Source organism: Balaenoptera borealis (assembly GCF_965194805.1).
Source record: "Balaenoptera borealis genome assembly, chromosome: 20".
In the NCBI taxonomy this organism is placed as follows: Eukaryota; Metazoa; Chordata; class Mammalia; order Artiodactyla; family Balaenopteridae; genus Balaenoptera; species Balaenoptera borealis.
In genome coordinates, this window is record NC_138879.1 from 38,863,911 (window position 1) to 38,878,447 (window position 14,537).

The following is a 14,537-nucleotide window of genomic DNA, read 5'->3' on the forward strand; positions in this document are numbered from 1 at the left end:
AAAATTATGAGCATTTCTGAATAACTATAATACGCTAAATATCTGTCACGAGTTATGTAACTACAAGGATGTTTTTAATTGTCATTCATTTTTATTTCCATATTTGTTTCAAGTTTAGTAATTAAATTAACAAAACATTTCCTCCTCCATATACAGAATTACCTCACTCTTCTGGATGATGAGGATCATAGATTGGAATATTTGAAAATCCAGGATGAGCAGCACTTGGTAATTGAAGGTACAAGATGGAAGCATGCATTTGTATTAGATTTTTAGGGGAAGAATTTAAAGATTTAATTACTGATAATCCATTTTATAGTTTTTCCAACTGGTATTTGATCACTATATTCTATATAGTAAAGAAAACCCATTAAACCCTTATGTAATCCTACTGTAATGTAATACTATTTGTATTGCTTTAAGAGAAAAACATGTCTACATTCATTGGCTGGCAAGGGTGGAAGCGGTGGGTAAAAACAAGTGAATTCAGTTATAAGTTTATAGCTCCTTAAAATTTTCAAGCTGCCTCTTTGTCAGGAGACTTTCTTGCATAGTTAGTGGTGCAGGCTTTTCATTAGTCAACACTAGTCATTCACCAACATAAGCATAGACTTACACACTGGCATGCACACATCATTGAAAACTTAGTGTGTCTTTTCTCATCAAGATTCATGAAACATTCCTAGCTGCCTCTGTATTAAAATGAATAGATTACTCTGGCAGTTGTCACAATTTAAGAAAGCATTGTAATAGTTCCAATGTATTAAGTTTAAGAACTTTAATTCCTTCTATAGATGGTTGAGTATAATTTTACTTCAGGTATGTAATTGAGGGATTAGTTTACTAATTAATTCTAACCAGTAAAGTCTCCGGTGTAAAGAATTGGAATGGTTTCAGAGGCAATTACTAAAATTAACTTGATTTTTTTTTTCAGTTTCTGATTTAGAAATAAGAACTTTTTTTTTTAACAGAAGCAATTTAGTGGGTGTGATTTGAATAGATAAGAAATTAACACATTGCTGTCTCTGTTTTTCCAGTTCGCAACAAAGATATGAGTTGGCCTGAAGAAATGTCCTTTATAGCTAACAGTAGTAAAATAGATAGACACAAGGGTAAGTCTACAGTGTATTATTTTTAAACAAACTATCTTAAAATTATTCTTTTATTTTTCCTTCTCTCAACTATTGAAGTCTTAACAACTTGTAGCTTTCTAGCTCAAAAGCGATTAGACCCCCTCTTATTTTTCTTTTTCCTGAAGCATCAAATTTCTTTCTAACCATGCAATTAAATAATTTATACATTTTGAAAGACATAATTCTAGGAGAGAATTGTTTGAACTCTAAAAAACGATCATAGCAATTAAAGAGAATCACTGCTGCTTCTAGATTACAAATGAGTGTAGATTATCATGATTGCTGATGATGCTCCATGAAAAAACCTCTACTTAGCATTGCAAGACCCAATAGAGAAATATTAGCTCCATTTAATTGATTAGAAGAGTTATAAAAATCATTGCATTGAATACAAATAACTGTTTGGTCATGACATCTTGCTACAGCTAGGCTTCCATTCTCGTGTTGTTTGTTCCAGTTCCGACAGAAAAGGGGGCCACAGGTCTGAGTAACCTGGGAAACACATGCTTCATGAACTCAAGCATCCAGTGTGTTAGTAACACACAGCCACTGACACAGTATTTTATCTCAGGGAGACATCTGTATGAACTCAACAGGTAATCTTCCTTGAGTCATTGGCTCTTAACTTTTATAACTTTGCTATGAACGCAATATTACCTAAATCTCCTCTTTCTTCACCCTGGGGGAGGAAAGTCTTAATCTTATTTGCCCTATTAAGCGTGAAGTAAGGACCAAATGCTACTTCTCTTATTTTGAAAAGATATTTTGATGTGAGAAAACGGACTCTAGGCATTGCTGTGTCCACATGATTGTGATTTATAAGAATCTTTGGCAACAAATTTTCCTCTCAAACTTCTAGGACAAATCCCATTGGTATGAAGGGGCATATGGCTAAATGCTATGGGGATTTAGTACAGGAACTTTGGAGTGGAACTCAGAAGAATGTTGCCCCATTAAAGCTTCGGGTAAGCATGTTAAAATAATATAAAGGTATTTAAGTCCTAAGCAGTTATTTAAGTAATTATTTTTCTCTACGTGTTTTTTATATTTAGCTTTTTAGTTTTAGTGTAATGTTTTTGGGTCCTTCACAAGGCATAAACTGGATGTCAGATACTTTTACTTCTTCACATATATGCAAAATACTACTATAGACATAGTGGGTAGAAAAAGATCAAAAGTATAGTCTAAATTCGGGATGCCATTCATTTTACTAATTTATTAGGTATCGTACTTGTATATACAGTAAACCTTTCTTTCTTAATCCTTCACTATTAGCAGTATTCTAACTGCAAGGTAGACCTGAGTCTAATTAATGATACTCAGTACATTTTTAATATTACTAAGATAATTAGTTCTATCTGTAGAATTTTAAAAAGTAGCAGAAAGAAAGAATGTAATTAATGGATACAAATTTGACATTAATATCATATGCAGTGAATTCTAGTTGATGTTAGGATTACCACTGTAATAATTGTGTATTAACTCATTTAATCTTCTAAATGGCCCTACAGTATAAAGCGACATTATTATCCCCATTTTATGGCTCAGGAAACTAAGACTCATAGCAGTCAAATAGCTTGTCCAAGGTTGCAAGCTAGTTACTAAGTCCTCACAGTTGAACATGAGGCTTTTCTACCTCTAATAATAAAAGTTAGGATATAACAAGACCAGAAAAGCTAACTGTAAAAGAAAACATTATAGGGGCTTCCCTGGTGGCGCAGTGGTTGAGAATCTGCCTGCTAATGCAGGGCACACGGGTTCGAGCCCTGGCTGGGAGGATCCCACATGCCGTGGAGCAACTAGGCCCGTGAGCCACAACTACTGAGCCTGCGCGTCTGGAGCCTGTGCTCCGCAACAAGAGAGGCCTCGATAGTGAGAGGCCCGCGCACCGCGATGAAGAGTGGCCCCCGCTTGCCACAACTAGAGAAAGTCCTCGCACAGAAACGAAGATCCAACACAGCCATAAAAAAATAAATAAATAAATAAATAAATAAAAGAAAACATTATAAAAAGGAATCTTCCAATGTGAGCAAATGCTATTTTAATATTTCCATCTTGTATATTAAATAGCTATGTACCTAAAGAACTGTTTGCTTATATGATGCTAAACCAGAACATAGGATTGGCCATAATACTTTTTTGGGGCTGGGGGAGGGAACATCATTTGAGATTAAGATCAGAAAGATTTCATGATTATCCAAAATATATTTGCTGAAATAGAGACAGACTAAATACTATACTATTTATCTTCTTCTAATGCCTCTGATAGAATTATGGGCATGTTCATTCTAAACTTTATGAGATAGCAAATAATGAGTTTGATTCCTCTTATATTTATAGTGGACCATAGCAAAATATGCTCCCAGGTTTAATGGGTTCCAGCAACAAGACTCCCAAGAACTTCTGGCTTTTCTCTTGGATGGTCTTCATGAAGATCTCAACCGAGTCCATGAGAAGCCATACGTGGAACTAAAGGACAGTGATGGCCGACCAGACTGGGAAGTAGCTGCAGAGGTTTGTCAGTTTTGAGTTTCTAATGTAAGCAATAGATAAAATATTCTGACCACAAATATGTGTTGCACAACTTAAATGCTAACTAAACTGTTCTGCGGTCAGAATTTTACTGCGAAAATGAAGGAATTTATATTTCTCTGCTTATTTCTTGTGCAGTAATCCTAAAACAAAGCATCTTTAATGAAAATAGAAAAATGTTTCCTCTTCAATGTAAATTTGGGGGAGAGGATGTAGGAATAATTATTCAGTAGAAATTTAGGAGCCCCCATAATTGCTAAAGTAATGTGTACAGTGACCAATAGGCATATTTTTTCCGCTTTTTAATGGACAAAGAACTCATCATTGTTACCATGGTAAGAAGAAAGAAAAAAATAGGGTTTTCCATCTGAATTTAATACTTTATAGATTGAGCAGAAAGAATCACATTCTATTCTGGACCGCCAGGGAAGTCCCGATGGTGGTATTTTTAAAGAAGGGAAATACGTAAGCCCAAAGCTACCTATACAGAGTGATCTGGCTATGTCACTACAGTCTAGATTTACCCCAGTGAGTGCTGCTGCTACACTTGGCAGCTCTTCTGTGTTACCACTGTTGCCAGAATTCTTGAAGTATTTTATGTATTTCTCTACTATCTCAATAGGCAATATATTTTAAATTACATATCCGACTTGTAAATTTGTAGACACAAAGCTTTTTTTTTTAAGGGTTATATTCTTGACATTTAAATCTAATATATTTAACCATTTTCTTTGAATTTGGGGAGATAAAAAATTTCTCTAATCTTTTTTCTTGCTAGGCCTGGGACAACCATCTGAGGAGAAATAGATCAATCGTTGTGGATTTGTTCCATGGGCAGCTAAGGTCCCAAGTCAAATGCAAGACATGTGGGCATATAAGTGTGCGATTTGACCCTTTCAATTTTTTGTCTTTGCCACTACCGATGGACAGTTATATGCACTTAGAAATAACAGGTGGGTCGCAAAGTTATGAAAAATTATTTAATTCCATTGTCTTACCTTATTCAAGCAGCCTGCATTTGTAAGTATAGTCATTTGTGTATAATGCGTTCTCATAAAGATTGGTAGTCAGCATGTTATAATTTTTTTTTAAATTTTATTGGTGTTAGTTGGTTTACAGTGTTGTGAGCATGTTACAATTTAACAATCTAATTTCAGGCATGATTTGAGGTTTGAAAGACTTGGAACATGGGTCCATTTTTGTGCCCATTGAGTCTTCTGTTAGTTTCAAATGTGCCAGGAACTCTCTTTAAAATCTTGCAAAGCCACTCACACTTCTGTATCAGATGAATATTCAAAAAATAATGATTTTACTTAAGATTATCTTTAAGCACCATCTGTCATAGTGTTTACATATAAAATTAAAATTCTAGACTGAAATATTTGCTGTTTCCAAGTCTCTCTCACACACACACACAGACACACACAGTGTAAAGCTTTCAATGAAACCTGAATTTTACTGGTAAAAAACCTTTTCTCTTTACTAGTTATTACGTTGGATGGTACTACCCCTGTACGATATGGACTAAGACTGAATATGGATGAAAAGTACACAGGTTTAAAAAAACAGCTAAGCGATCTCTGTGGACTTAAATCAGAACAGATCCTTCTTGCAGAAGTACATGGTTCCAACATAAAGGTGATATTAACTGTTCTTTTTAGGAAACTCTTGATTCCATCCTTCAAAGATCACAGTTAATTAATAATAATGATTGTTATTAAGTATTATTATTAATTATTAATAATAATTAATAATTCTCGATTAATTATTGTGTCAAATGACCAAGGGAGATAATAAAACACAACAAAAACTGGAAAAAAATTTGTGAAGTTTTTCGTTCTAGAAGAAACTTAAAAGAGTTGTCTACCAGAATAAAAGAGTAATAATGATGGTGGTATTTTTATTATTATTATTATTTTTGGCCACACTGCATGGCATGCGGGATCTTAGTTCCCCTACAAGGGATCGAACCCATGTCCCCTGCAGTGGAAGCACAGAGTCTTAACCACTGGACCGCCAGGGAAGTCCCAATGGTGGTATTTTTAAAGAAGGGAAATAGGTAAGCCCAAAGCTACCTATACGGAGTGATCTAGCTGTGTCACTACAGTCTAGATTTACCCCCAGTGACTGCTGCTGCTACACCTAACAGCTCTTCTGTATTACCACTATTGCTAGAATTCTTAAAGTATTTTAGGTATGTATGAATGTGTTCTTTTAGTACTTTTTTTTTAGTACCTTTATGAATATATATACCTGGCCTTTCAACAGACTAAGAAACTAAAGAGTAAAGACAAAGTGACACAAATCACTTCTTCTTGCATACCAGCTGGAGAAACAAGAAATTTAATAGATATATTGCCTACCCTGAATTGAGCTCCTACCACTGGTATTATTTATATTCATCTTCGGGGTTTCTGAACAAACTCCCACCTCTTTGACATTTTTTTTCATATGTAATGCGGAGGTGAGATCTCTCTGGGGATTTTGGGTTTAGATTCTTGAAATGACGGACAAAACTTAAGAAGTCAATTATACACATCATACTGCCCTCCTATGAAAGGGGATAATGGTTTTGTCAGGAAGGTTAGTTTTCACTTAGTTTATCAAGCTTTCATTTATAGGTATTTTAGAAAAATTATTCGGACATCTTATTTGTTTTACTGATAAAAGGATCTAAGACATTTGCTTCAGATATATCAGAGAGGTGATTCTCCATTTTATCTGAAACATCTCCCGCTTCTCATCTCGCCTCTTTTTCTATAGAATTTCCCTCAGGACAACCAGAAAGTACGACTCTCAGTGAGTGGATTTTTGTGTGCATTTGAAATTCCCGTCCCTGGATCTCCAATTTCAGCTCCTAGTCCAGTACAGACAGGTAAGATAGAACTAGAGCTCCTTCTCATGATTTTAGCTTTGAATAACAGTCTAAGGGTTGTCATCCTTTTTAGGCTTTTGTTTAGGCTAAAAATATTAGAGCAAAAGAATTTTGGAGCCTGAAGGAAACCTTGGTGATCATTTATCTCAAATCCTCATTTTATAGGTGAGGAACCTAAAATTCAGAGAACCTGACTAAGTTAGATAGGTAGTTATTAGCTAAATCTACCACTGGAATTCAGATCTCCTTTAACTCTTTTATCTAATATTAACGTGGTAACAGATGGTGTGAGAGAAATGTACTATGAGAAAACAAAATAATAAATTTGACTAAAAAGGAATCTGTTTATCTAATATTGCCTGTGATTTAATATGGTCATCCAATGAGTCTTTTTGGCCATTAGTGGGGTTTGTCTCCTCTTTATACTGTTGGCAGTTAGATTCATTCCCCAACTATAACGTGCTTCAGAGAGAATGAGGCTCCTGTCACTGGCACTCAGTAGATGGTGGATGATTTAACATTGCTTTTTGGTTATCATCACTGTCCAGTAGAACTCTCTGCAATGAGGAAAAGTTTCTGTAATCTTTGCCATCCAATACAGTTATCTACTAGTCACATGGACTGTTTAGCACTTGAAATGTGGCTAGTGAAAGGGAGGAAATGCACTTTTAATTTAATTTTAATTTAAAAAGCAGTGACTTTCATCAGCTGTAGCAAATGTTTCACTCTGGTGGGGCAGGTTGCTACTGGGGGAGGCTGTGCTGGGTGGGGGCAGGCAGCAGGTGGGAAATCTCTACCTTGCTCTTTATCTTATTGAGTCTAAAACTGCCCTAAAAAATAGTCTTTTTTAAAAATTAAACAATTTTTTAAAAACCCATCATCTGGCTAGGGACTACCGTCTTAGAACATTTCTAGAAGAATGGAGAAATGAATTTTTAGAGGAGAAGAAAAAGAAAAGCAGTAGAACTGTTTTCGTGCCACAACACGGAGCTAATAAAGACTGTTGGAAAAATTCTACTTACTCTTTCTGTCAGTTACTCGTGCTTTGTCATTTAGTCAGAAGTGTGAGTTATCGAGGTAAAATCTGAAGTTAAAATCTTCCAATTAATCTAGAATTATCATTTGACCTATGATTCCTCCCTGTCCTCTGTTAAAAGAGACTGTCAGTGGTCTGGGTCCCAGCGATATTTGAGAAAAGAGCAAAGATAAAGGTACCACAGACTTGTGATGCTATACTTATCTTTGAATTTGTAGATTTTTCCTCTTCCCCATCTACAAATGGAATGTTCACCCTAACCACCAATGGGGACCTGCCTCGATCAATATTCATCCCCAATGGAATGCCAAACACTGTTGTGCCATGTGGAACTGAGAAAAACTTCACAAATGGAATGGTGAATGGTCATATGCCATCTCTTCCTGACAGTTCCTTTACAGGCTACATCATTGCAGTCCACCGAAAAATGGTTAGTTTAATGTTAGGCAAGTTACTGCTGGTCTTGCCAGTGTTATTTATGAAACAGCCATTTTCTGTCTTTGCAACATTTTCAGTGTGTGCACTTTCAATGTGTTATGTTCTAAGTGATTGCGGTGTGTTCTAACTGATTGCAGCCAGGATTTAATATCACACATGACGGCCTACGTATGAAATGACATTCCTCACTCATGTATCAGGCAGCAACAAGAGAGCTGGTGCATCTGAATATAGTACTACTGTCTTTAAAAAGTTTGTGGCTCCTATATGTTCATGTAGCCGTGTACATCTTCTCCGCCATATAAGTGTAGATGCCTTTGGAGAAGGTTTTGTTTGTTTGTTTTGGAGGGAGAAACAAGAAGATTCTTGGGCAAGACAAGTTGTTTCCTAGGACTGCTGTAACAAATTACCACAAACTTGGTGGCTTAAAACAACAGAAATTAATTCTTTCACAGTTCTGAAGGCCGGAAGTCTGAAATCAAGGCATCAACAGGGTTGTGCCACCTCCATAGGTTTTAGGAGAGAATCCTTCTTGCCTCTTCCAACTTGTACAGGCATTCCTTAGCTTGTGGCTGTATAACTCCAATCTCTGCATCTGTCTTGGCCTTCTTCTCCTTCTTCCTCTGCCTTTCACTGTTAAGAACAATTGTCATAGGATTTAGGGGCCATCCAAATAATCCAGGATGATATCTCAATTTAATTACATATGCAAAAACCGTTTTGCCATATAGGGTCACATTCGTAAGTTCTAGGAGTTAGGATGTGGACATATCTTTTTGGGGACCACCAAAATTCACTACAGAAATCATTTATCATAAAATTATCATTTATTCAAAAAACTAAGTACCAAGAAAAAAATTAAATACCTGGAAATAAACTTTACAAAAAATATACAAGGTATCTGTATAGAAAACAATAAAATATTATTGCTCGAAATTAAAGAAGACTCAGATGTTTGAAGGAACAGACCGTATGCATGGATTAGAAGACTCAGTATTTCAAAGATATCCGTTCTCCACAAACAAATCTACAGATTCAATGCACAATCCCAATAAAAATGCATACTCTGTATGTGTATGCTTGTGTGTGTATAACTTGATAAGCTGATTTTAATATATGGAAGCACAAAGCACTAAAATAACCAAGACAGTCTTGAAGAAGAACAAAACATGAAGAATTGAGCTACCAGATATCATGATTTTATAAAGCAATGATACTTGAGACATTGTGATATTGGTGTGAGAAAAGACAAATAGACCAATGGAATAAAATAGAGAGCCCAGAAACAGGTTCACATATGTATGAACACTTGATTTATAACAAAGATGGCATTACAGAGCAGTGAAAGACAGTTTTCTCGGTAAATGGAGCTGGGATAATAGAATAACCATATGAAACTTGACGCACCTACCTCTCACCACATAAAAATCAATTCCAGGTGGACTGCAGAATTAAATATGAAAGCAAAACAGAAAAGCAGACCCTAGAAGATAATAAACATGAATATATTCATGACCTTGGTTTAGAGAAAAAGACTTCTTGAATAGGACACAGAAAGCACTAACCATAAAAGAAAAGATTGATAAATTGTACATCATTAAAATTATGAACTTCGGTTTCATCAAAAGACATCACTAAGAAAATAAAAGGCAAGCCTAGTAGTAGAAGATGTTTGTAACTCATGTAACCAACAAAAAGGCTCAATCCAGAAAATATAAAGGACTCCTATAAGTCACTAAGAAAAAACAATTCAATAAAAAAATGGCTAATACTTAAATAGGCACATCACAGAATGGATATCCAAATAACCAATAATCATATAAAAAAGTGATCAGCCACACTACTAATTAGGGAAATGCAAATTAAAATCACATTACAAAGACTTCCCTGGTGGCACAGCGGTTAAGAATCCGCCTGCCAATGCAGGGGACATGGGTTCGAGCCCTGGTCCGGGAAGATCCCACATGCCGTGGAGCAACTAAGCCCGTGCGCCACAACTACTGAGCCTGAGCTCTAGAACCCATGCGCCACAACTACTGAGCCTGTGTGCCACAACTACTGAAGCCCACAGCCTAGAGCCCTTGCTCCACAACAAGAGAAGCCACCGCAGTGAGAAGCCCGCGCACCACAATGAAGAGCAGCCTGCGCTCTCCGCAACTAGAGAAGACCGCGTGCGGCAACGAAGACCCAAGGCAGCCAAAAATAAATAATTTTTTTAAAAACCCACATTACAATATCACTGCACACCCACCAGAATAGTTATCATTATTAAACAGGTTGACAGTGTTGGTAAGAATAATTGAGCAACAGGAACTCTCATACACTGCTGATGAGAGTGTACATTAATACGGCTACTTGTAAAAATAGTTTTCTAATTAAAGATAAGTAATTCCACTATTCCATTTTGTGTTTTTATGAAAACACAAAATAAAGCCACTAAATGTCCATTAGTAGTAGAAAGGATAAGGAAGTTGAGACATGGTCATATAATAGAATATTATACAGCAATGAAAATGAATGAATTTTTAGTTATACACAACGTAAATGAATCTCATAAACATAATGTGGGAAAGAAGCCAGACACAAAAGAAATACCAATAATATGATTCTATTTATAAATAAAAACTTTAAAGACAGGGAAAATGAAATTTACTGTTTATGCGTAGGGTGTAAAATGATAAAGAAAAGCAAAGAATTGATTACCATAAAATTCAGAAAAACTGTTACCGTTAGGAGAAAGGAAGAATTTGTGATTGGGAGGAAGCAAGAGGAAGGCTTTGGAGTGCTGGCTGAATTGTTTCTTGACCTGACTGGTGATTACACAACTATTTGCTCTGTGATAATTCTTTGAAATGCATTTTTTCCCTCCTTTGAATCAGTAACTCCCGAGTTAAAGTGATTTTCTGACCATGTGAACAATGTTCTATGGAACATATTCTAAACAGGATTGTATGAGTGGACATCCTAGAGAATTAAGGGATATATTTGTGTCTTGGAATTTTGTTTAAGCACAGCTCCAACAGGTCCCATCAGCTAAAATAATTGGGGTGATTCATTCATTTCCCCATGTCTTTTTTAATGGAGCATTATCAGATTATATATTAAGAATACTGATGTATTTTTAATCTTTCTTAGAGAACAGCTATCTTCAGTTATCATGTATATGTTACGTAAAGTGCTTGTAAGTGCTAAAGCATTATATATAGGTTTTTGTAATTATTGGACCATAAAGCCATATTATCAGCTCTAAATTTTCACCTTTTAACCAGTTCCCTGTTTCCAGTTTCCTTCATGATCTAGCAGCTTCTTTGGGGAATGCCTAAAATTGATTTTACCATCTGTCCCAAGTCAACTCCCTTTTCCCATTATTCATGTGAAAGGCAACACCGTTCTTCCATGCTAAAGGCTAAAGGCTAGAAGTGTTCTTAGAATTTTTTCCCCCTTCTAAAACCCTATATTCAGTATATCATTATGCCTTTTAATTTCTTCTTTCAAAATACTACTTGAATTTACCATTTTTCATCATTTTCATTGCCACCTTCTTCTTTCAGACCCTTTGATCTCATGGTTGACTTACTTTGAAAGTATTTTTCTTCTACTCCCTTCTACAAGATAGAAAAAGAAGGGGAATAAGGCAAGGTAACACAGGCAAGAATATTCAGAGACTAAAGGGAGAAATAGTGTTGTGTTGACACAACAACTAAAGGGAAGTCAGTTTCAAAAAAAAAATTAAGAAAGAAAGATATGGTTACATAGGCCAGAGACATCAAAAAGAAAACTGAGAAGTTCGGCTGTGTAACCAAGTAAAGAAATAGGGCAAGAACTTAGCACAGTAGGTCAAGTGAGTTTTTTCAGATTAGAGAAAAAATCGTTAGGAGAGGACAAAAGGACAATTCCTGGTGCAGTAAAGCTGGGAGCATGCTGAGCAGGTATGGGCCACAGGGCCCTGGGAGAAGTTACCTTCAAGAGGATGAAAATTGTGTGGGTTTAGAAGTGAAATACAGGGACTTCCCTGGTGACATAGTGGTTAAGAATCCACCTGACAAGGCAGGGGACACGGGTTTGAGCCCTGGTCCAGGAAGACCCCACATGCCGCAGAGCAATTAAGCCCGTGCACCACAACTACTGAGCCCATGTGCCACAGCTACTGAAGCCCACGCAGCTAGAGCCCGTGCTGTGCAACAAGAGAAGCCACCACAATGAGAAGCCTGCGCACCGCAATGAAGAGTAGACCCCGCTCGCCGCAACTAGAGAAAGCCCGCGCGCAGCAACGAAGACCCAACGCAGCGAAAAATAAATTAATTAAAAAAAAAAAAAAGAAGAGAAATACACTGAGAAGAGTAAAGAAATAGTTGCTTAAATGACCTCATTTATTTAGTAAAATAAGTCATCTACCGAGAGTTGGCGTGGAAGAAAAGTAGAAGTTTTAGGAGAGAAAAACTCATCTAAGTTTTTTGTTTTTAAAAAATAGTTCTGAACTCTGTCCACATTTCTGTGGGTCTTATAATAATATAACTACCAACACATGAAATGGGGTCTTAAAATCATGTATTTAGCTAATCTTAAGTGAATAATGGCAAGATAAAATACTTGAGGATCTGAAATAAGAGTCTTTTCACTTAGAAACTAGTGGGTTTATAAGTTGTTGGCTTAGCTTCTCTACTATATAAAGACCAAACTTAAAGAATTAAACGTCCAAGCGCTCATCAGCTTTTTTGAGTAATGCTGCAACTCCCAGCAACCTTTCTATTATACTGAACTTTTGTTTTAAGCCATCATTTCCAAGCTAATTCTGTGCAGTATCTCCATGTTAAGAAATAATAAAAATCTCCTTTAACATACTCAAAGCAAACGTTTCAAAAGTTTACCTTACTTTTATCCTATCGTGTAATTAAGAATATGATTTTTAATTTTTTTACATATGATTCTGTGTGTGTGAGAAATGTTTATCAGAGAAACCTACGCAGTTTGAAAATATTAAATGCTGAAAACCCAAGTTTGATAGATAGAGAGCAACTCTGAAATTGGCAATACCTCAACCTTTCAGTGATTCCAGTTTGAATAACCATTCTCTTCATATTAATAAAAGATGGTCCTATAAATAAAGAGAAGTGTGATAGCGACTAAGTTGAAAATGGTAGTGATGCCTGTTTTTGGCAGTCTTAGAAGAATGAAAGGGAGGAATCAGAGGCCTATCTTCTCCGCTCTTTCTTCTCTTGTTTGTACATACAGATGAGGACAGAACTGTATTTCCTGTCATCTCAGAAGAATCGCCCCAGCCTTTTTGGAATGCCTCTGATTGTTCCGTGTACTGTGCATACCCGGAAGAAAGACCTGTATGATGCGGTTTGGATTCAAGTATCTCGATTAGCCAGCCCACTCCCACCTCAGGAAGCTAGTAATCATGCGCAAGATTGGTGAGTTTCAGGGCATCTTCCTAGATCTTTGGTTTCCAAATGTAGAAAAAGAATTTATGTGAATTCTGTGTGATTTATAGAACCCATTCCATGTCAGGTTAATCACTCCTTGAAGAACCATCCAGAGAACATACAGTTCAACCATTTGGTTTGGTCTTTTGAGTAGGAGAGACTGTACACCTTCCTTTCATCACCTAGACATTCCAGTGTCTAATAATCGTTGTATTCTCTGATCTCTTACCTAAATCTTTCTGGCTAGTATTTTATATGCTTCAGGTAATATCCTTGGCTTCTGTTACTACAAAAGTAGAGAGTATGAATTCACCAGGAAATTTGCATCATCTCAACCCTCTGAAATTCCGAATGGGAGCAGTATCTATACGTGCATATCTATACATGAACTCTGAAAAAGTCTCATGCCATAACAATGATTCAGTTGGATTATCTCCCTACCATGTCATTTTAACAATGAGTAATTTCCTAAGTCTTGGTAAAGAATATAAGCATCTTCTGGTTTTTTTCCATTCCTCTTACCACTGTTCTATTGGATTAGTAAATGTATTTACTTCTAATAATCTTTGGGATTGTGTTGCCTTTTATATCTCATTTGAATTGAAGATCATTTTCTTGTTATCATGGTGCAAGTGGGAGTTCTGCTTCTGTGTTAACTGAGTAAAGAAATTATTTTTGCTGATAGGTTATTTGTTATGGTATGAGGGTCTTTTGATAATTAGGATAAGGCTTAAGGTAAATAAATTTTAAAGGAAAAGTACAAATGATAGATAAGTGATTTAATTGATGAATGTTGTGTTCAGTAAAAATGACAATAGGGCAAGATTAAATTTGAAGTGAAAATCTAATTGAATTAGAAGGCTTCTAGATGAGGACTTTTCCCAGGGCTTGCTAATGAATCAGATATGGAGTATGAGGGGAGGAGGAATCCAAGCTAGATTTCCAGCCTGAACAATTGTTTGTGAATGCTGGTACCGTTTAATGAAATGAGGAAGACTGGAGAAGGAGTAGGTTTTGGCAAGCGATGACAGGAATCAAGCTAAATTCAAGATCTGTGTTATATTTTCAAGTGGGAAATAGACTTAAGGTCTTTC

The 14,537-nt window shown here is 36.1% G+C and overlaps 1 protein-coding gene across 2 annotated transcripts in view; it reads left to right on the forward strand.

Annotated features, from left to right (window-relative positions):
* The window catches only part of USP32 (ubiquitin specific peptidase 32), a 196,500-nt gene that overhangs the window by 165,217 nt on the left and 16,746 nt on the right, over positions 1 to 14,537 (forward strand). For both annotated transcript variants that reach the window (XM_082371956.1, XM_082371957.1), the window contains exons 18-27: positions 157 to 238; positions 1,038 to 1,112; positions 1,591 to 1,729; positions 1,993 to 2,098; positions 3,474 to 3,647; positions 4,444 to 4,618; positions 5,152 to 5,303; positions 6,429 to 6,540; positions 7,795 to 8,006; positions 13,247 to 13,431. In XM_082371956.1, the coding sequence (XP_082228082.1) occupies positions 157 to 238; positions 1,038 to 1,112; positions 1,591 to 1,729; positions 1,993 to 2,098; positions 3,474 to 3,647; positions 4,444 to 4,618; positions 5,152 to 5,303; positions 6,429 to 6,540; positions 7,795 to 8,006; positions 13,247 to 13,431 (1,412 nt within the window). The remainder of the gene's footprint in view (positions 1 to 156; positions 239 to 1,037; positions 1,113 to 1,590; positions 1,730 to 1,992; positions 2,099 to 3,473; positions 3,648 to 4,443; positions 4,619 to 5,151; positions 5,304 to 6,428; positions 6,541 to 7,794; positions 8,007 to 13,246; positions 13,432 to 14,537) is intronic.